This window comes from Berghia stephanieae, chromosome 10 (genome assembly GCF_034508935.2).
Source record: "Berghia stephanieae isolate SIO BIC M18660-M18661 chromosome 10, UCSD_Bste_1.3, whole genome shotgun sequence".
Taxonomy (NCBI): domain Eukaryota; kingdom Metazoa; phylum Mollusca; class Gastropoda; order Nudibranchia; family Aeolidiidae; genus Berghia; species Berghia stephanieae.
This window is the reverse complement of record NC_088369.1, coordinates 7,572,202-7,593,563: the sequence shown is the minus strand read 5'-3', so window position 1 is coordinate 7,593,563 and position 21,362 is coordinate 7,572,202. Positions and strand designations below refer to the sequence as shown.

The window sequence follows — 21,362 nt, the reverse complement described above, 5'->3', positions numbered from 1 at the left end:
AATAATAATAATAATAATAATAATAATAATAATAATAATAATAATAATAAATAATAATAATGATAATAATAATAATATGTCTTTATTGTCCTCAACATATATGTGACCCATCATCTCAAAACGGTATTATGCTGGAACGAACCAGATGCTTAAAATCTGAATTAAATGTTAAACTGGTCAAAAATTATAAATTGTTGGCATTAGCATCCTAAAATATGGTATCCATTCTCTCCAATAAAAATTACAAACTCAACACGAGTCTGATATTTCTGGCTATAAATTCAATTTTCAACATTTTAACCAACCCGACTTAATACCGTTTTGAGGCGAAGGGTCACATTTATCCTGCTGGCGGATGTTATGAGTTTATTGACTATTAAACTATTTTCTATTTCTCATTACAGGTCACAGCAACAACCCAGCCCTGCATCAATACGATTTTCTCATCAAACGAAAGGAAAACCAATTCTAAGAACAAAACAAAACAAAACAAAACAAGACAGATCAAGAACTCTTTATTAAAGAAGGAGAAAGAGATTAAATTCTGTTTGATTTGAATGTTTTGGTAAAAATGTTTGTTTTACGACGTCTGATGGAAAAATAATAGCGAGAAAAGCAAAGCAAGAAAATACATTTCAAAGAGGAAAAGACGAGGAAAATAAATTCCAACTATCTGATGTGAGGTTTGCTCACGCCAACGTCGTCGTAGTCGTCGTCACGGTTGATAACCCGTGCTTCCTCCAAGACTACAACAGTGCGTACACACACACACACACGTGTGTGTATGTGTATGTGTTGCGTGCTGTGTGTGTGTGTGAGTGTGTCCTAAATAATATTATAATCAAGATCGTCTCCGTTTTCCCCCTTTTGGAAAAAAAAAAACGAAATTTGAATTTAAAAGCGTCTAATGTGATAATAAGCGTGTGGACGGTGTGTGTGTGTGTGTGTAACTCGTTTTCTCCGTGCTTATGCAAATTTTTGAACTTGATAACACGCCCATTCACTTTCTGTGTGTAGTATCTAGTTTTATTTTCTCTGTAGGGTTAAAAAAAACTGTGTTTATAGATAGATAAGAGATACATTAATTGTGTAATAAAATAGGGAGTGGAACAAGTGGATTAAAAAGTCTTGATAATTTTATTTCGTAACGCGTGGGTTTTTGGTTATTATAATATTATTATTATGATGAAATGTTTCAGCCACCACTCTCACCGTACTTTAACCGGCTTTCGAGTGACTTGACTTATAATATTTACATTAATGAAAATAGCGTCATAATATTATAATGTGTATTGTGTTGTGTTTTTCATGATTTTGTTACCATTCCAATCTTCATCATTAATTTGTGTGCGTGGTTCATTAATGGATTACGGCGTGAATTATTTCAATGGAAGATAAATAAATAAATTAATGAGTGGGTTTGATTATTTATCATTCATTTATCACAATGGTGTAGAGTTATCAGTGACGACTGGAGTTATTATTAAATAAGGTAAGTAATGAACAAATAATAAATAAATATATATTGTTTTAAATTGAGCTTTTACAAAGTGTAATAATATACCCTAAACGTACTCAAATCGCTTTACAAGGGGTCCCTGACAAACTGCAACACGTAACATATATAGATGGAGACATGACGCCTTTTAGGCGATATTACAAATTTTTTTTCCCGACGTAGACAACGCAGTTAATGGCCAGGTACACATTTTACACCTGAGTACGTTGAGAGACTATGAGTAAAGAGCTTTTCCTAAGTTATTCAACTATACGCCGAGTTAGAAAAAAATTTCGGTCGACTGCATCAGGGTCGATCTCGGTCCCTTTGCGTGTAAAGACCTACAAGTAAGTATTTGTTCTTTGCGTTTAGGTAAAATGCTCACGACATCCATCAGCCGGATAAACGTATCAGCGCACAAAACTGTGTGTAACCGTTAACGTTTTCGTCTGGTTGATTTACGTTAGTGAGAACTAATCATCAAAAAGGCTGTCTAAAAACAATAATACAGATAACTTGGGATACGATTAACTTATTATCTTTCTGCTCTCTCTCTCTCTCTCTCTCTCTCTCTCTCATTCTTTCGATCTTACTTTCTCTCCCCCCCCCCTCTCTCTCTCTCTTTCTTTCCATCTTTCTTTCTCTCCCATCCCCTCTCTCTTTCTTTCTTTCTCTTCCTCTCTCTCTCTCTCTCTCTCTCTCTCTCTCTCTCTTTCTCCATCTCTCTCGCTATCTCTTTCCTATCTCTCTTTCTTTCTTTATCCATTTCTCTCTCTTTCTCTCTCCTAACCCTCTTCCCCCCCCCCCCTCGCTCCCTCTCTCTCTCTCCCTCCCTCTCTCTCTCTCTCTCTCTCTCTCCCTCTCTCTCCCTCTCTCTCTATTTCTCTATATATCTCTCTATTTCTCTTTGCCTCTCTCTCCCTCAATCTCTCTCCCTCTCTCTCACTCTCTCTCTCCCTTTCTCTCTATTTCTCTATATATCTCTCCATTTCTCTTTCCCTCTCTCTCCCTCAATCTCTCTCTCCCTCTCTCTCTCTCTCTCTCTCTCTCTCTCTCTGTCTATCTCTCTCTATCTATCTCTCTCCCCCCACTAAAACGTCATAAACCCAACCCCTCTACGACCTACTACGTTCAAACCATTTTCCACAACAGCTGCTGCTGAGGTCACCACCAGAGGTCGTTGATGACAAAGATGACACCCCCCCCCCCCACACACACCCCCACCCCGAAACAATATGTGTCTCATCGTACCAATCAGGTGGTTATTCGGAGTTAACAAAAGGGGGGACAAATTGAGATTCAACTCGAAATGATCAGAATTTGTTAGTTAAAAAAAAACTCTTTCAGCTCAATGAAGCGAAACTCACTCTCCCAAACAAAAGCATTTATTTTAGCTGAAAACTCATAAGTAAAAGAATTTTTTTTTAGCTTTTTATATAGCGCAGGTATCTATTAAACATGTTCAAAGCGCCTTACAAACGGTCCCTGACCAATACCAACACGTAACATAAAGAAGGAGACATGGCGCCTGTTGGGCGATAATACATTTTTTTTTGTCCGGCAGAGACAACTCTGTTAATGGACAGATACTCATTTTACACCCGAGTACGGTGAGAGAATGTGAGTAAAGAGTCTTTTCCAAGGACTCAACTATGCGCCGAGCGATCGATTCAAAAGCGAGTGTCATACCACTAGACCACAATGCCGCATAGAGCTGGTTTAACTCTCTTCCTACCAGCTATTTTCAGAATTGTGACCCTACACCTCAAAACGGTATTAAGTCGGGATGATTAAGATTCTGAAAATTGAATTTATAAACAGAAATATCAGACTTGGGTTGTGTTTACATGTTTTTATTGAGGAGAATAGATATAACATTTCAGGATACCAATACCAATAATTCAAATTTTTCACCAGTTTAGCATAAATTTTGGCTTTGTAGCATTCGGTTCATCCCGACATAATACCGTTTTGAGACAATGGGTCACAATTTTACCCGAAACTTTATACTCACCCAACACAAAAATTTATTTTTTAAACTGTATAGTAACGAGTATATTCTATATATTTTGTTCAGAAAAATGAGCTGTGCAACACAATGTCCAGTTTTTATAGCCATGGTTCAGCGTGGCTCAGCGGTAGGGTCTTTGCTTCGTATCCGAAACGTACCGAGTTCGATCATCCGCCGCGCTGTGTGGCCTTGAGCAAGTCACCTCGCCGTAGCTAACTTTGCGGCGCTGCACTGCGGCTGACGCATGAGTTATTCCAGTCTTCCTTCGGAATAGACCCTAAAGAAAAATTTCCCCTAGGGGATGAATAAAGGGAATTTTATTTATTTTATTTATTTTATTTATTACTATAACAAAATGAAATCAGTATAAGAAAATAATAAAGAATTGGTTGCATCGGAACGAATGGGACGATTGTTCTATGTTTGGTAAGGAGAGGGTTAAATATTGGAATTGTATGATAACCAGATGTAAATGTTGCTGCTCGAAGCTCGAAGAAATAAATAATAATGTGAAATGAAATTGAATGTAAGCTCCAATTTTATTACCAAAAAAAAAACCCCCCAGATCAAATGAACGTGTCGGGTTTCCCCTTTATCAACAAAACAGGATGAATGACACACCACCACAGATGTGGTGTTTCATTCATCCTGTTTTATTGATAAAGGGGAAACCCGACACGTTCATTTGATCTGTTTTTGTAATTAAATTGAAACCTACATTCAATTTCATAATAATATTATTGATAACCAGACGGGGGTACCCCGATATATATTACCGTTTTGAAACGATTGTTGACATATTATACGTTCGACTCCCCTAAAAGTGTAAAAGGCACGTGGGTGACGTTAACTCTCTCCATCCTTACCGATCCTTTTCAGTATTTTCCCCAAAAATGACAGGCTTACCAAGCAGAAAAAATAGATTTTTAAAACTCAAAACAAGCTCTCAACAAAACGATTTTATGTTCTTATTAATTAAACAAAGATTATTCTTCAAAGTTTTGTGCTGTACAAAATAAATCTGAATAAGAAAAATGTATATATTGTGTCGTAACCACAGACTTGAGAGGTCGAAAATGTGACGATTTTGCTGCAGGTGGTATGAGAGGGTTAAAAGCTGGCGGGCTGTGCTGTGCGTGTCAATTTGTCTTCTTCTTCTTTTTTTTTTTATTTATTTTTTTTTTTGGAATATAATTATGGCTATTTAAACAATAGGTTTTCTCTTTCGTGTGTTAAATAAGAACTTTGGCCTGGAAATAGTTTTTTTAAAAACGCATCCAAACCGAGCAGGGTTGCCAGATAGCGCGTGCGTTGCCAATTTATAATTGACCGAAATTGACCACTAAATTAATAAATTATGCCCTTCTATTCTACCACGACATCATAAGATACCGTCGCCTAGCTAGCTTGGCATATTTCTATTACTATTATTTTTCTTTTAATTTATGTTTTTAAATTAAAAAAAAATATAATTACACCGTTTTTCCTTGTCTAGCCGATTTTTTTGTAAGTGTTAGGCCACATGAGGTCCCATTTGGCCACTTTTGAAGTTGAAATTGGCCACAAGGAACTTTGACCATCTGGCAATCCTACTGTGTCCTTCCTTTCTTAGTGTGCTTGGTTGGCATTTGGCATGTGGAAAAAAATGGTTAAGTACATTTAAAATGGTATCTGTTTATTTAATGAGTCGTATTTCAACGAAGGAAGGGCATGTTTTAAGAAAAAGGTTCTTGGAACAAATGAATCATCAAGTAATCCTTTAGAGCCATATCCCGGTTTCTTTAGCGTGAACCTGATACTAGCAATTTCTTGCTACACTTTGGATAGGACGCTAGTGTATTACAAAGTATTTTCCGCCAGATCTGAGAGATCCAGCGACCCAATCACTGCTGGGTGGACAGGGGATCAGGGGAAGAAAAAAACATCTTGACAGCATCTAGTAATAGATCTCGGTCCCTTTGCTTGTGAAGGGAGTGCTCTACCATCTGAACTTTCGGGACCCCTTTAGTGTATTAAACAGAAATTTTACTATGGATGGTATGTGTTTAAGTAAAATACCCACTGTATAGGACCAGCACAGAAAACTATGTGTAAATTTAAACATTCATAATCTGATCGAGAAAACTGTGTGATAACTCATCACCAATTTGGCGGTATAAATAGAACGAAGATGACGTCAATCAAGTCTATGTTATTGCTTCTCACTAAACTGTATGAACCAGACTATAAAAGTTCATGGTTTTGTGTGTTGGTCCGTTATACTTCCGGATGGCAATGTTATGAGCTTCTAAGTCAAGCGCATACTATCTATAAAAACAATAACAATGATCAGAGAGAGGTCAATTTAATTCACGCTACAGTTTATAAATAACCAGCCATGTTTGTCCGAGCACGTTGGAGGTGTGTCACAATTTCCATGTTTTGATTGGTGAAAAATCTACTGGTTAATTTTCGGGCGTCTCTTTGGTCTGTACGGATTTGTGATGTTTTGGTATGACACTCGGCCTACTCACCGATAGACAGTATGCGCTTGGCTAAGACGCTCACAACATTGCCATCCGGAATTATAACGGACCAACACACAAAAGTATGTGTAACCTTAAACGTTTATAGTCTGATTAAAACAGTTTAGTGAGAATTACTCATAAACGTGGATGGCACCCCCCCCCCCACCCGCCCCCCCCCAAAAAAACAAAAAAAAAAACAAAAAACAAAAAAAAAAAAACAATAACAAAGACAGGAGTGACGTCAACTGCATTCTATTTATAGGATGAGTTTTATTTTCTTGTATTTTCTCCCTGCTTTAAACTTAAAACGTGAGCTTTTGTATAGCGCAATATCCACTAAACTTGCTGAATGCGCTTTACAAGGGGTACCTGACCAATAGCAACACGCACATGCAGAACGAGACATGACACCTGTTAGGCGATATTACATTTTTTGCTCCGACAGTGCCAACCCCCGCTGTTAACGGCCAGGCACTCTTTTTACACCTGAGTACGGTGAGAGAATATGAGTAAATAGCCTTTTCAAGGACTAAATAACTATGCGCCGAGCGAGCGAGGCTCGAACCCAGGACCTTCCGATCCGAAAGCGAGTCTCATACCACAAGACCACATAGCCGCACGCTTTGTCTGGCACTGTTTCATACACACCTTTTCTGGTCTTTATATTACACTCAGTGCCGGCTCCCTAATGTTTTACTAGTGTGTAATAATAATAATAATAATAATATAATAATAATAATAATAATATATAATTAATAATAATAATAATAATAATAATAATATAATATATAATAATATAATATAATAATAATAATAATAATAATAAATAATAATAATAATTAATAATAATAATAATAATAAATAATAATATATAATAATAATAATAATAAATAATAATAATAATAAATAATAATAAATAATAATAATAATAAATAATAATAATAATAATAATAAAAATAAATAATAATAATAATAATAATAATAATAATAATAAATAATAATAATAATAATAATAATAATAATAATAATAATAATAATAATAATAATAATAATAATAATATAATAATAATAATAATAATAATAATAATAAATAATAATAATAATAATATAATAATAATAATAATAATAATAATAATAATAATAATAATAATAATAAAAATAAATAAATATAAAATTACTCCAGCGTTGCTTTCACGATATATACATTAATATGACATTTAGAACGCACTTGGCTTGTCTGCGATTAGAGGAGAGTTGAGGCCAATAATTGGGTAGTTTTACATTATTATATCAATTGAGTCCTTATCGCGTTCTTGCTCCTGCCGAGCTAATTCGGGTTTGCGACACGCTCGTGTATTTATTTATGTGTCGACTGTGTGAAGTAAGAAGTGCTCGCTATACACACTTTAGTCTAAAATAAACATTCGTAAAAATTGTTTTTTAAATCAACAACCCCCCCCCCCCCCAAACAAACAAACAAACAAACAAAAACCCAAACCAAACCAAAAAAAAACAACAAAAAAAACAAACAAGCAAAAACCCAAACCAAACAAAAACAAAAAACAAACAAAACCCCCCAAAAAAACAACAACAAAACAAACAAAAACAAACAAACAAACACACAAACTGAAGTGGTGTACATGAATCTTTGCCACACAAAACAGATAGAAAAATACAAGGAGAAAAATCATCCCAAAACATCAGTCTGTCTCGACTGGGGATGGAACCTCAAGATAGATAGTTCGAAGATGACGTCACTCAGGCCTTTGTTATTGTTTTTGCCATCCGTGATTGTGAGTTATTCTCACTAAACTGTATTAACCAGACTATAAAAGTTCATGGTTACACAGAGTTTGTGTGTTGGTCCGTTATACTTCCGGATGGCAATGTTGTGAACTCCTTGGCCAAGCGCATTCTATCTATAGATAGTTCGAAGATGACGTCACTCAGGTCTTTGTTATTGTATTTTGCCAACCGCGTTTATGAGTAATAGTCATTAAACTGTATTAACCCGACTATTAACGTTCATCGATACACACAGTTTTGTGTCTTGGTCCGTTATACTTCCGGATGACAATGTTATGAGCTTCTTAGCCAAGCGCATGTTATCTATAGGCTAGATAGTATGCGCTTGGCTAAGAAGCTCATAACATTGCCATCCGGAAATATAAAGAACAAACACACAAAGCTATGTGTATCCATGAACGTTTATAGTCAGGTTAATACAGTTGTGTGAGATTTACTCATAAACGCGGATGGCAAAAAAAAAAAAACAAAAACAATAACAAAGACCTATGTGACGTCATCTTCATTCTATCTATATATAAAACAAAGAACCATCAACCCAAACTTTCTAATGAGACCTCTTGGTTACCGGGACCTCCCTCCATATCTAACAAATACCCAACCACCCAAATCTCGACTACAGCCGTCACCGATACAGGTTCCTTCGTGTGTGAGTGAGTGAGTGAGTGAGTGAGTGAGTACTTCATCAACTCCGTCGCGATTACACATCCCGTTTATCCGGACATTTTTTTAAAATCAAGCGGAAAATTGGGACATTGACAATAGCGCTGTTCACACATATTATTATTATTACTAGCTCAACCCCCTTAAATCCACGCAGGTCAATGACCTCAGACAGCTGGGCTTACAAAGAACAGTTTAGGGCTAACTCACACCGGAGACTGACTCCGACGATCCGGCACTGCAGTCCTTTGTCGTCTTCCGGATAAAAACGTCGGGCACGGAAAATAAAAATACTAAGAATAAAGAGAAAAGCCGGTAGACCTACCCGACGTCTTCTCCCGTCTTTTGTCGAGGGCATGTCGTCCAGCGGCTCTTCTCTTTATTCTTAGTACTTTGTCCGTACCCGACGTCTTTATCCGGAAGACGGCAGAGGACGGCAGTGCCGGGTCGTCGGAGTCAGGGCTAACCCACACTGGAACGTTTTAATTTTAACTATAAATAGATTAAATTTTAATTCAGTGCATGCATTTTCAGTCGGAAGGTGAACATTTTGGATTTGCATTTTATTTTTTTGCATTTTCTGAAAGCATATTATGCTCCCCAAAGCATTTTAATCTTTATTTGAAGGTAATCGGGTGATTTTTCTTGAAGTTATGGTCAGATGTGTGGGAAAGGTATCCAGTATCCAGCAAATAATTAGAAGTGAAATTAAGCTTTGATATTTCATGAAGATGTACAAAAAGTGTTGATTTAACCATTTATGACAAGAACTCATTTTGGATAAAAATTTGGATAAAAATTTACCTTCTAACTGAACTTGTCAATGTCTTAGTTCGAAGCTTTTCACCATCCGACTGATTTTGTTATTCACTGTGTATGGGACCAAAGAAAGATTCAAAGGGGAAATAACCACTTAGTATGTCAAGATTGGGAAAAAGGGAGATAACCAGTTTTGGTAAACAACTCGTCAATTGTTTTTCCTTGGTCTTTGGTTAACCAGTTAATCACTCTAAAAAAAAACGCGTATTTCAAAATTTGGCCAGAAAACTCGTCCTTCAAATATCGATCGATTTAGATGACCCTCCTCTTGGTAATAAGTCTCAAACAGGGGACTGGAATGAAGGTTTCGCGCGAAGTCCCAGGTCTTGGAAGTTTTTTTTTTTTTTAATCAATCGATGTAATAATAATATAATGAAGGACGGGTTTTCTGGCAACATTTTTAGATGCCGATTTTTTTTTTCATGCACGGCAGTTAATGGGAACGATCTATATTCATGTTTGTGTCCAACCAGGTCATCAATCACATGATTCGTTGCTGTCCAATGGTTGGACATTTCTGAACAAATGTAAACACGCTGCTTTGTTTATGAAAGTTGTAAGCAGACCCATGTGTCAAGTTGAACACAATGACCAATTGTGTTGTTAGACATTTCAAACACTGTGAACACTTTTCAATAAGTAGGTCACTTTGAGTACATTTTGCGATGTGACCAATGACCTCGAGCACATCGAATGTTTCTATAGATCATGCCCATTGGTTACGAAAGTAACAGTTTTGTACTGTCAAATTTGTAGTATCTACATAATAATACTCAGTTTGTTTTTGTTTTTTAACTCACTCAATCCTAGAGATTTTTGCTGCTTTTGAAAATTGGAAAAAAATGTATTAAAATGAGCATGTTTGTAGATAGTTTTATTCAACTACCATTAAGATGTAAAGTCCAAAAACGTTAGCTTTGATACTATGCCTATGATTTTTCTCAGAAAAAATGTAATAAATAGTCATGGGGCGAAAGTAGCCCAGGTAAATCACGGATATAGATAATTCGAAGATGACGTCACTCAGGTCTTTGTTATTGATATTTGCCATCCGTGTTTATGAGTAATGCTCATTGAACTGTATTAACTACTATAAACGTTCATGGCTACACACAGTTTTGTGTGTTGGTCCGTTATACTTCCGGATGGCAATGTTATGAGCTTCTTCGCCAAGTGCATACTATCTAAAGATAGTTCGAAGATGACGTCACTCAGGTCTTTGTTATTGTTTTTTGCAATCCGCGTTTATGAGTAATGCTCACTGAACTGTATTAACCAGACTATAAACGGTCATGGATACACACCGTTTTGTGTGTTGGTCCGTTATACTTCCGGATGGCAATGTTATGAGCTTCTTAGCCAAGCGCATACTATCTATAGTCGGTGTTAGGATTGAGTGAGTTAATGTGTCAAAAAGATCCGTGATCGAGATATATCACGGGTTTCTTGTTTGTTTCACTACACATTTGATTTGCTTGTTTAGCAAAGCAAGAATTCGGATTGTTTCGTGCTTGTGTTTTGAGTTAAATGTTTCAAAGAAGATAAACATTAAATTAAAAAACAAAACAAAACAAAAAACAACATATATTAACCCTATTCGATGATAACTCATTACGTCAAGCTGTTAAGTAATAATGTGAGTATTCTATAATTAGGATAAAAGATGGAATTTACGAAGAATTCAGCTTGGATCCTGTAGGTGATATTGTGGCCATAAGGCACTACTACTCCTACTACTACTACTACTACTACTACTACTACTACTACTACTACTACTACTACTACTACTACTATATACATACTACTACTCTACTACTACTACTACTACTACTACTTACTACTACTACTACTACTACTACTACTACTACTACTACTATACTACTACTACTTATACTATTACTACTACTACTACTACTACTATACTACTACTACTACTACTACTATCTACTACTACATACTACTAACTACTACTACTACTACTACTATATACTACTACTACTACTACTATACTACTACTACTACTACTACTACTACTACTACTACTACTATCTACTACTACTACTACTACTACTACTATACTACTATTACTACTACTACTACTACTACTACTACTACTACTATACTACTACTACTACTACTACTACTACTACTTACTACTACTACTACTACTACTACTACTACTACTATTACTACCTCCTACTACTACTACTACTACTATTACTACTACTACTAACTACTACTACTACTACTAACTACAACTACTACTAATAATAATAATAATAATAATAATAATAATAATAATAATAATAATAATAATAATAATAATGATAATAATAATAATAAAACGACCAATCTGACTAACTCGTAAAAATAATCCCAGTTTCTGATAGAAACTAGAAACCCGGACTACAATACAGTTTTTTTTTTGTTAGAGCGGGATTGCATGTTATCAACACAAGTGCTACACAGGTCACCATTAAGAGCGCGATAAGGATATCTTTGTTTTACAAGGAAATAATATCGGTTGAGAAAGGAGTAGTTAGCTATACGATGAAATTCCCACGATGGTAGGCGAGGTTAATGTGTGTGTACGTTTGTATGTCTAGTGTTTATGTGGGTGTGTGTAATTGTGAGTATGTGTGTCTGTGTGTGAGTGTGTGTTTGTGTGTGTGAGAGAGAGAGAGATAGGGTGTTTGTATAGATAGTATGCGCTTGGCTAAGAAGCTCATAACATTGCCATCCGGAAGTATAACGGACCAACACACAAAACTGTGTGTATCCATGAACGTTTATAGTCAGGTTAATACAGTTCAGTGAGCATTACTCATAAACGCGGATGGCAAAACAACAATAACAAAGGCCTGAGTGACGTCATCTTCGAACTATCTATACGATGAAATTCCCACGATGGTAGCCGGGGTTAATGTGTGTGTACGTTTGTGTGTCTAGTGTTTATGTGGGTGTGTATGTAAATGTGAGTATGTGTGTGAGTGTGTTTGTGTGGCTGAGAGATATTTATTGTGTTTTTTTTTTTGGTGTTTGTTGGTGTGTGTGTGTGTGTGAGAGAGAGAGAGTGTGTTTGTGTGTGTGAATGTCTCATTGTGAGTTTTCTGTGTGTGTGAATGTCTGACTGTGAGTATTTGTTTATGTAAGTGTGTGTGTGTGTGTGTGTGTGTGCGAGAGAGAGAGAGAGAGAGAGAGAGAGAGGGAGAGAGAGAGGAGAGAGAGAGAGAGAGAGAGAGAGAGAGAGAGAGATAGAGAGAGAGAGAAGCAAGAGTGTGTATGTGTGTGTTTGTGTGTGTATGAATATCTGACTATGAGTATATGCGAGTGTGGAGTGTGTGTGTGTGTGTGTGTGTGTGTGTGAGTCATGGTGACTGTCACAATGCACATGCACACACTGTGTACCTTCCCAGACTGGGTTGGAGCTTGATAATCATGTTGAAAGCACTTTACAGGGTTTTCCTAACCTATAACAACACTTCACATATAGGATGACACATGATGCCTGTTATGCGATGTTGCAATTTTTTTTTTCCGGACAGAGACAAGGCTGTTAACGGCCAGGTACTTATTTTACACACGATTACGGTGAGAGAATGTGTGTTGAGCCTTTTACGAGGACTCAACTATGCGCCGCTAAGAGTGGGACTCAAGCCTAGTACCCTCGAACGAAGGCGAGTGGTTATCCCACTAGACCACGTATCTGCAGTTTGTTGATTTTAGACGACCAATCATAACATTTTTGCCAGCGAAACGGGTTACCATCGTGCGACTATAATTGTTTAGTGGTATGACACTCGCTTTGGGATCGGAAAGTCCTGAGTTCGAGCCTCGCTCGCTCGGCGCATAGTTGAGTCCTTGGAAAAGGCCCTTTTCTTACATTCTCTTACCGTACTTGGGTGTAGAATGGCCGTTAACATCGCCTAATAGGCGTCATTCCTCGTTATACATTTTACGTGTTACTGCTGGTCAGGGACCCTTTGTAAAACACTTCGAGCACATTTGTGACCCTCCGTCTCAAAACGGTTATGTCGGGATGATTCAGACCCCAAAAAGTGAATTTGGAGATAGAATGATGAGAAATTGGAGCTTAGAAGTTTTTGCAATGCAAGAAATAGTCTTTATACTCCAGCATAACGTGCAGAAATTAAACCCAAGTTGGATATTTGTGAGAATTCAATTTCCCTAACCGAGTGGATCCCGACATAATACCGCTTTGATACGGTGGGTTACATTTAGTGGATATTGATTTATATAAAAGCTCACGGTTGTATTTTTTTTAAATGTTTTTTTTTGGTATTTCTTTTTTCTTATTTTTTAAAATTACTTTTTGTTTTTTTGTTTTGTTTTGTTTTATGTTTTTTGTTGGTTATTTATTTATTTATTTTCTTTTTTTCTTTTTGGCTTTTTGTTTTGTGTTTTTTGTTTGTTTTGTTTGGGTTTTTTTCGGGGGGGGGGGGGGGGGGGGGGGGTTGTTTACTGGTTTTATATAACATCGGCAAACCATGCCAGTATGGAACCTTCGCCTTCTACTGAACATTATTCCATATTTTTTTGACACATGTTTTAGAAACCCGTTACCTCGTCCAAGGTCACTGCGCGATTTTAACCGCCAAAACATCGACCGAGTTTGAGTACAAAAAAAAACATAAAAATTTTAAAAAATAGGACGCTTAACGGGCGACCAGTACTCTTATAATAAATTATGGTAATACGACTTGATATGGTCTGCTTGGGAAATAAATAAAACATTGTGAAGCGCATTGACCATGGAGAATCCTTGAAAAAGCGCTATACAAATCGTTGCTACGAGGAGTATAATATAGATAGTATGCAGATGACGTCACTCAGGCCTTTGTTATTGTTTTTTGCCATCCGCGTTTATGAGTAATGCTCACTGAACTGTTTTAACCCGACTATAAACGTTCATGGATACACACAGTTTTGTGTGTTGGTCCGTTATACTTCCGGATGGCAATGTTATGAGCTTCTCAGCCAAGTGCATACTATCTATAGATAGAATGCGCTTGGCCAAGGAGTTCACAACGTTGCCATCCGGAAGTATAACGGACGAACACACAAACTCTGTGTAAGCATGAACTTTTATAGTCTGGTTAATACAGTTTAGTGAGAACAACTCACAAACGCTGATGGCAAAAACAATAACAAATGCCTGAGTGACGTCATCTGCATACTATCTATACATTTATTCTCAAGTGTATTCTTCAGTGTATAACTGACAATAGCCCGTTCCAAGTGCGGCTATGTGGGCTTGTGGTATGACATTCGCTTTCGGATCGGAAGGTCCTGGGTTTGAGCCTCGCTCGGCGCATAGTCGAGTCCTTGGAAAAGACTCTTTACTCACATTCTTTCACCGGACTCAGGTGTAAAATAAGTACCTGGTCGTTAATAGCGTTGTCACTGTTAGAATAAAAATGGTGTTATCGCCTAAGGGCGTCATGTCTCGTTCACTATGATACGTGTTGCTGTTGGTTAGGGACCTCTTGTAAAGCGTTTTGATCACGTTTAGTGGATATTGCGCTATACAAAAGCTCAACTTCTTTTTTATATTTCCTTCAGTGTATAACTTTGACAAGACGTCTCCCCGCTCGATTGCAGAGTGCTAATTAAAAGATAAATAGATTTTGTATAGATAATAGGGAATGAGATTAGCGGAAGAGCAGCGTTCCTTGATTGGACGTCACCTTACAGAGAGAACGTCAACATGGTTTTGCGCACGCGTCTCTCTCGTCCTCGCTTTCGATGAAGTGTCTCATGCCGCACAACCAACATGACGTTCTCTCTCTAATAACTTTTCCGCTCGTAACTTCCAATCAAGGGACGCTAGTTTTCCGCTAATCTCATTCCCTATAGATAGTTCGAAGATGACGTCACTCAGGCCTTTGTTATTGTTTTTGCCATCCGCGTTTATGAGTTGTTCTCACTAAACTGTATTAACCTGACTATAAACGTTCATGGTTACACAGAGTTTGTGTGTTGGTCCGTTATACTTCCGGATGGCAATGTTGTGAACTCCTTGGCCAAGCGCATTCTATCTATGTGAAGTTGACGTCACTCATGTCTTTGTTATTGCTTTTTGCCATCCGCGTTTATGAGTAATTCTCACTAAAGTGTATTAACCAGACGATAAACGCATCAAGGTTACACATAGTGGTTGTGTGTTGGTCCGTTTATACTTCCGGATATATGACAATGTTGTGTGAGCTTCTTAGCCAAGCGCACACTATCTATAGATAGTTCGAAGATGACGTCACTCAGGTCTTTGTTATTACTTTTTGACATCCGCGGTTATGAGTAATTCTCACAAAATTGTTTGTATAATCAGACTATACACATTCAAGATTACACAAAGTTTTGTGTGTTGATCCGTTTATACTTCCGGATGTATGGTAATGTTGTGTGAACTTCTAAGCCAAGCGAACACTAGCTATAGAAAAAAAAAATATTGGCTGGCTTTGTTATAACATTCTATGTTTTCAATAACCGGAAGTACGAAGACGTTGAATGATATTGATTACGTAATTCCGGTTTTTGAAATATTACTGTAATTCTACTACTTGTCTCCGTCCGACACAGGTTTTCCCGTCCTTAGTTTTCAGATCTCTTTGTCAACGACAGGAAAAGCATGTCGCGTTTAATCTCTCACCACTGACAGCTAGAATGGAATTCAAGAGGGGTTTTGCCAAAACTTCCAAACTCCAATTTTCTCGTTTTTTGAGATAATACTATTGAAGATTATTCCCCCTGAAATTTCTCATTTCGGTCTGTTATTTTATTTTATCTTATATTTAAACTTCAAATTCACACAAACCTTGGGAAATTCTTGTGTCAGTTGATGCTTAAAATAAAGTTTTACGTTTCAATTTGGATATGTCATGGAGGAAAAAGAATTATCTCAAAAAGTAGAAAAATCGACTTAAAGAGTTTTGGAATACCAGTCTTCATAATATTTTATTATGTCACGCTTGAATGAATTTCTGAGCTAAAGAGGCTTGCTTGATAAACTAGGTTATTACTCCCGTTAGAATTGTTCATTGTTATTACGATGGATGCTGTTTCATTCATCTTGACTGTGAGTGAACAAACATTTCACCCAGTACGTTTTCTTGGTTCATATTTATTTATTGCGGCCTGCAAATCGCATTAATTAACTCACTCAACCCTAACACCGATTTTATCCGTAGTTTACCCGGGTTACAATTTTATTGAGACAAATTATAGGCGTAGTATCAAAGCTAATGTTTTTCATTTTTACATGTTAATGGTAGTTGAATAAAACTATCCATGCACATGCTCATTTTTAATACATTTTTTCCAATGTTGAAAAGTAGCTAAAATCTCCAGGATTGAGTGAGTTAAAATTTATTTTTTCCCTGGGAAAACCGTTTCAAAGATGGGACATCACTCTTCCTTCCTTCCGTGTGCGGCTATGTGGTCTAGTGGTAAGACACTCGCTTTTGGATCGGAAGGTCCTGGGTTCGAGCCTTGCTCGTTGATTATTTTTTTTTACCCATCCGCTTTCTATAATAATTTGAGCTTTAAAGGTAAAAAAATGAGATTTTATATGGAGCAATATCCACTAAAAGTGCTCAGAGCGCTTTACAAATGGTCCCTGAACAACAGCTACACGTAACATGTCGAACGAGACATGACGTCTCTTAGGCGATATTACAATATTTTTTTTCTTCCGACAGAGACACGCTGTTAATGGCCAGGTACTCATTTTACGAGTGAGTACGCCTGAGTACGATGAGAGAATGTCATGAGTAAATAAAGATCCTTTTTCCAAGGACTCAACTATGCGCCGAACGAGCGAGGCTCGAACCCAGGACCTTTCGATTCGAAAGCGAGTGTCAAGTCCACAATTTAGCCGGCACAAAAAGGCGTTTTTTTTGGGGGTTTTTTGGGGGGTTTTTATTTTATTTTGTTTTTGGTTTTTTAGTGTATTGTTCAGTTTGTGATTGTGTATGCCAGATTTAGTAACAAAATCTGTTCAATCCATTTGTAAATTGCTTTACGGATTTATCCGATCTAGTTGACAATGGAAGCCAGGCATTGTAAAGGGACAATTTGTAAGGACTGATGGATATAAATATAACAATATGATGATGATAATAATAACAAACGTTTTTAAGTTATTGATCTTACGGAGAGACATAATATAGCTAGTGAATGGTCTTTGTTTACAGTCTTCTATTGTTTATGTTTATATATATATTATTCTGTTTGTTTATGATGAGATTTTGATTTATATCTAAATATAATTCCATTTTTGTTAAGTTTGATATAGAAAATGAAAGTACATTAGTACTGCATCTACATCTTTGGCTTTGAAGTATTTATTGTGTTGTTGAAATAAAGCAAAGAAACACACACACACACACACACACACACACACACACATATATATATATACATATATATATATATATATATATATATATAAGACTGGGTGGTCCAGGGTTCGAGTCCCGCTCTGTGCGGCGCGGTGCATAGTTGAGTCCTTGAAAATAAGGCTCTTTACTCACATTCTCTCACCGTGCGTTCTCGAATGTAAAATGAACACCCGGCCATTAACAGTGTGCGGCTATGTGGTCTAGTGGTATGACACTCGCTTTCGTATCGGAAGGTCCTGGGTTCGAGCCTCTCGCTCGGCGCATAGTTGAGTCCTTGGAAAAGGCTCTTTACTCACATTCTCTCACCGTACTCAGGTGTAAAATGAGTACCTGGCCGTTAACAGCGTTGTCTTTGTCCGAAAAATTGTAATATCGTCTAACAGGCGTCATGTCCCGTCCTACATGTTAGATATTGCTATTGACCAGGGACCCCTTGTAAAGCGCGTTGAACACATTTAGTGGATATTGCCCTGTATAAAGTCACGTCATGTCTCGTTCTATAAGTTAAGAGTGGCTGTTAGCTAGGGAGGGACCCCTTGTAAGGTAAAGCGCTTTCAGTACGTTTTGAGGATATTGCTATGCTCTATATAAATGTGTAAATGTCGCTGCTCGAAGCTCGAAGAAATAAATAATAACGTGAAATTGAATGTAAGCTTCAATTTAATTACAAAAACAGATCAAATAAACGTTTCGGGTTTCCCCTTTATCAACAAAACAGGATGATTGAAACACCACAGATGAATGAGACGATGTGGTAGTGGCGTAGGCATCCTGTTGTGTTGATAAAGGGGAAACCCGAAACGTTCATTTGATCTGTTTTTGTAATTAAATTGAAGCTTACGTTCCACTTCACGTTATTATTTATGTCTATAGAAATGCTCACATTTTATCGTCGTTATTTTTAACACCACCACTGTTCTTCAAGGCCATTGTCGGTTTAGTGCTATAGATAGTTCGAAGATAACGTCACTCAGGTCCTTGTTATTGTTTTTTTGCCATCCGCGTTTATGAGTAATGCTCACTGAGCTGTATTAACCAGACTATAAACATTCATGGTTACACATAGGTTTGTGTGCTGGTCCGTTTGTAGATAGTATTCAGATGACGTCACTCAGGCCTTTGTTATTGTTTTTGCCATCCGCGTTTGTGAGTTGTTCTCACTAAACTGTATTAACCAGACTATAAAAGTTCATTGTTACACAGAGTTTGTGTGTTGGTCCGTTATACTTCCGGATGGCAATGTTGTGAACTCCTTGGCCAAGCGCATTCTATCTATAGTCTGGATGAATGCAGTTTAGTGAGAAGTGCTCATAAACGCGGCTGGCAAAAAGCAATAACAAAGACCTGAGTGACGTCAACTTCATACTATCTATACAATGGTGAGACCTGACAAAATGAAAGAGGAAAGCGGAAAGGGAAGGCAATTTTTTTTTTAATAAAAGGAGCGCAGAGTAGAGTGTCTCAGTGCTGTCTCTGCTTAGTGGAAATTGTGCTATATAAAAGCTCAATTTAAAAAATGAAATTATTTTTATTGGTTTAAATCCGGTAACCGTTGGTTCGGTAGTATGATCTTTTATGACACGACAAGCTAAAATAATTTCCAAATTGAATTTTCCTAAAAATTCCTGATGTGAATGTTGCCGCTCGAAGCTCGAATAAATAAATAAATAATGTGAAATCTTAACAACGCCACTACCACATTATCTCATTCGTCTGTAGTGTTTCATTCATCTTGTTTTGTTGATAAAGGGGAAACCCGAAACGTCCATTTTTAATCTGTTTTCGTATATTAAATTGAAGCTTACATTCAATTTCACATTGTTATTTGTAAAAATCCCTCGTGATATGAGCGTCTAATTCAATTTCTTCATTTTTTTTATCTTCCAGATAACGACAGAATTTTCAACTCTGAACAAACTCCACGCCCTCTCACACATCTTCAAGTCTTCAAAGATCAACCCAGGCCATCATATATTATATCGTCTACAATAATATATTGACACAATCAAAATTCAAGATATCGTCAATATTCTGTGAATTCCATCTTTTATTGATTAAACGATTGTCTACCATCAACCTCGTCATCTCATCCCATTAATCCGAAGCGCGCGATAAAAAGGGAGTTCGTTACCAATGACAACATCTTTTAGGACAATTTCATCCAATCACCTACTATTTCGATCATCGACTTGTGGAACTTTAATCTAGTCATGCTAATAAATTAATGTATTAATCTAATCAGTTCCTCAAATAAGCCGTATTAATCTTCTTCCAGTTGCAATAATAATACATCAAACGAATGAAAATGAAATTCTGAACAAGGAGCGCCTCTGATGACATTTTTCATCTTCACAAACAATCCACTACAGAGAAGATATAATAGAATAAAATTCTTTGCAACATTTGAAACTTGATATAAATGTTATTAACAAAAAGCCTACAATAGTCACATTCTATGAATAAGACACTGAACTGCAATCAAATCATCAGAATAATAACGATACAGATCAAAGAAACTAAAGATCTTATTCATTTACTATAATATTCGTTTTAACTTAATGAGAATTACTTTTTTAAAAACTTCCATTTGCCCCGTAATAAAATTCCTTTCTAATAGTAGACAAAGGAACATTCCAAAGTATTTCCCTCAACGTTTCTATGATTTGGAATTTTGAAATGAATATTGATTAAAATCCTAGCCAGAACTTTTTTCAAAGCCCATTGCAACTGAGGAAAATCATCAAATCTACTTTCTTGCAATCTATATTATGTCAATTATCAATTATTAAATCCTTTCGAAACGTCAACTAGAAGCCAGTGAAAAATTTTGTGAAAAGATCAATATAAATAGATTTTTAAAGACAACAATTTTTTTTAAAAAGCAAAAATTACCCCAAAACAACCAACAAACAAACAAACAATCAAACACACAACAACACTGGATACGACTATGGCGCCTCAAAACTTGGATAAGCTTATCCTGTCTATTATCGCTACAGTGGTGACCGTCACCGCCTGGTCCCTGGTCCTGGCAGGCTCCTTCGTCCCCAAATGGGCCCGGCCCCTGAATTCCACGCTACTCAGCAACTCGTCCTACAGCCTGTGGGGCCGGGAAGACTGTTATGACGTCATATGCAGCACTACTATAAGGTAGGTGTTGGGTTTATATTGGGTTTGAGGAATGGTGGCGATGTTTTGTGGTGATGGGTATGATGATGATGGTGGTGGTGGTGGTGGTGGTGGTGGTGGGGGTGATGATGGTGGTGGTGGTGGTGGTGGTGGTGGTGGGGGTGATAATGACGATAGCGATGGTGATGATGATGATGATGATGATGATGATGATGACCATGACGACAGCGACGACGGTGATAATGACGATGACGATGTGATGACAATGGTGATTACGATTATGGTTTTTGATGAGGTCGTGGTTGTTGTAGTTGTTGTGGTTTTTGTTGTTGTCGATGATGATGATGATGATGTTGATGATGATGATGATGATGATGATGATGATGATGATGATGATGATGATGATGATGATGATGATGATGATGATGATGATGATGATGATGCAATTTCATCATTTTAGTCTGATGAAAGTGAATGGAAAATATTTAAACATTTTCTTTTTTTTTTTA

The 21,362-nt window shown here is 36.8% G+C and overlaps 1 protein-coding gene across 3 annotated transcripts in view; it reads left to right on the top strand.

Annotated features, from left to right (window-relative positions):
- Positions 1-21,362, top strand: part of LOC144956159 (uncharacterized) — a 344,559-nt gene that overhangs the window by 196,078 nt on the left and 127,119 nt on the right. For 2 of the 3 annotated variants that reach the window (XM_078886545.1, XM_078886546.1), the window contains 2 exons: positions 405-1,492; positions 19,612-20,874. In XM_078886545.1, the coding sequence (XP_078742671.1) occupies positions 20,675-20,874 (200 nt within the window). In that variant the 5' untranslated portion in view covers positions 405-1,492; positions 19,612-20,674. The remainder of the gene's footprint in view (positions 1-404; positions 1,493-19,611; positions 20,875-21,362) is intronic. The other variant, XM_078886547.1, reaches the window with a different exon arrangement.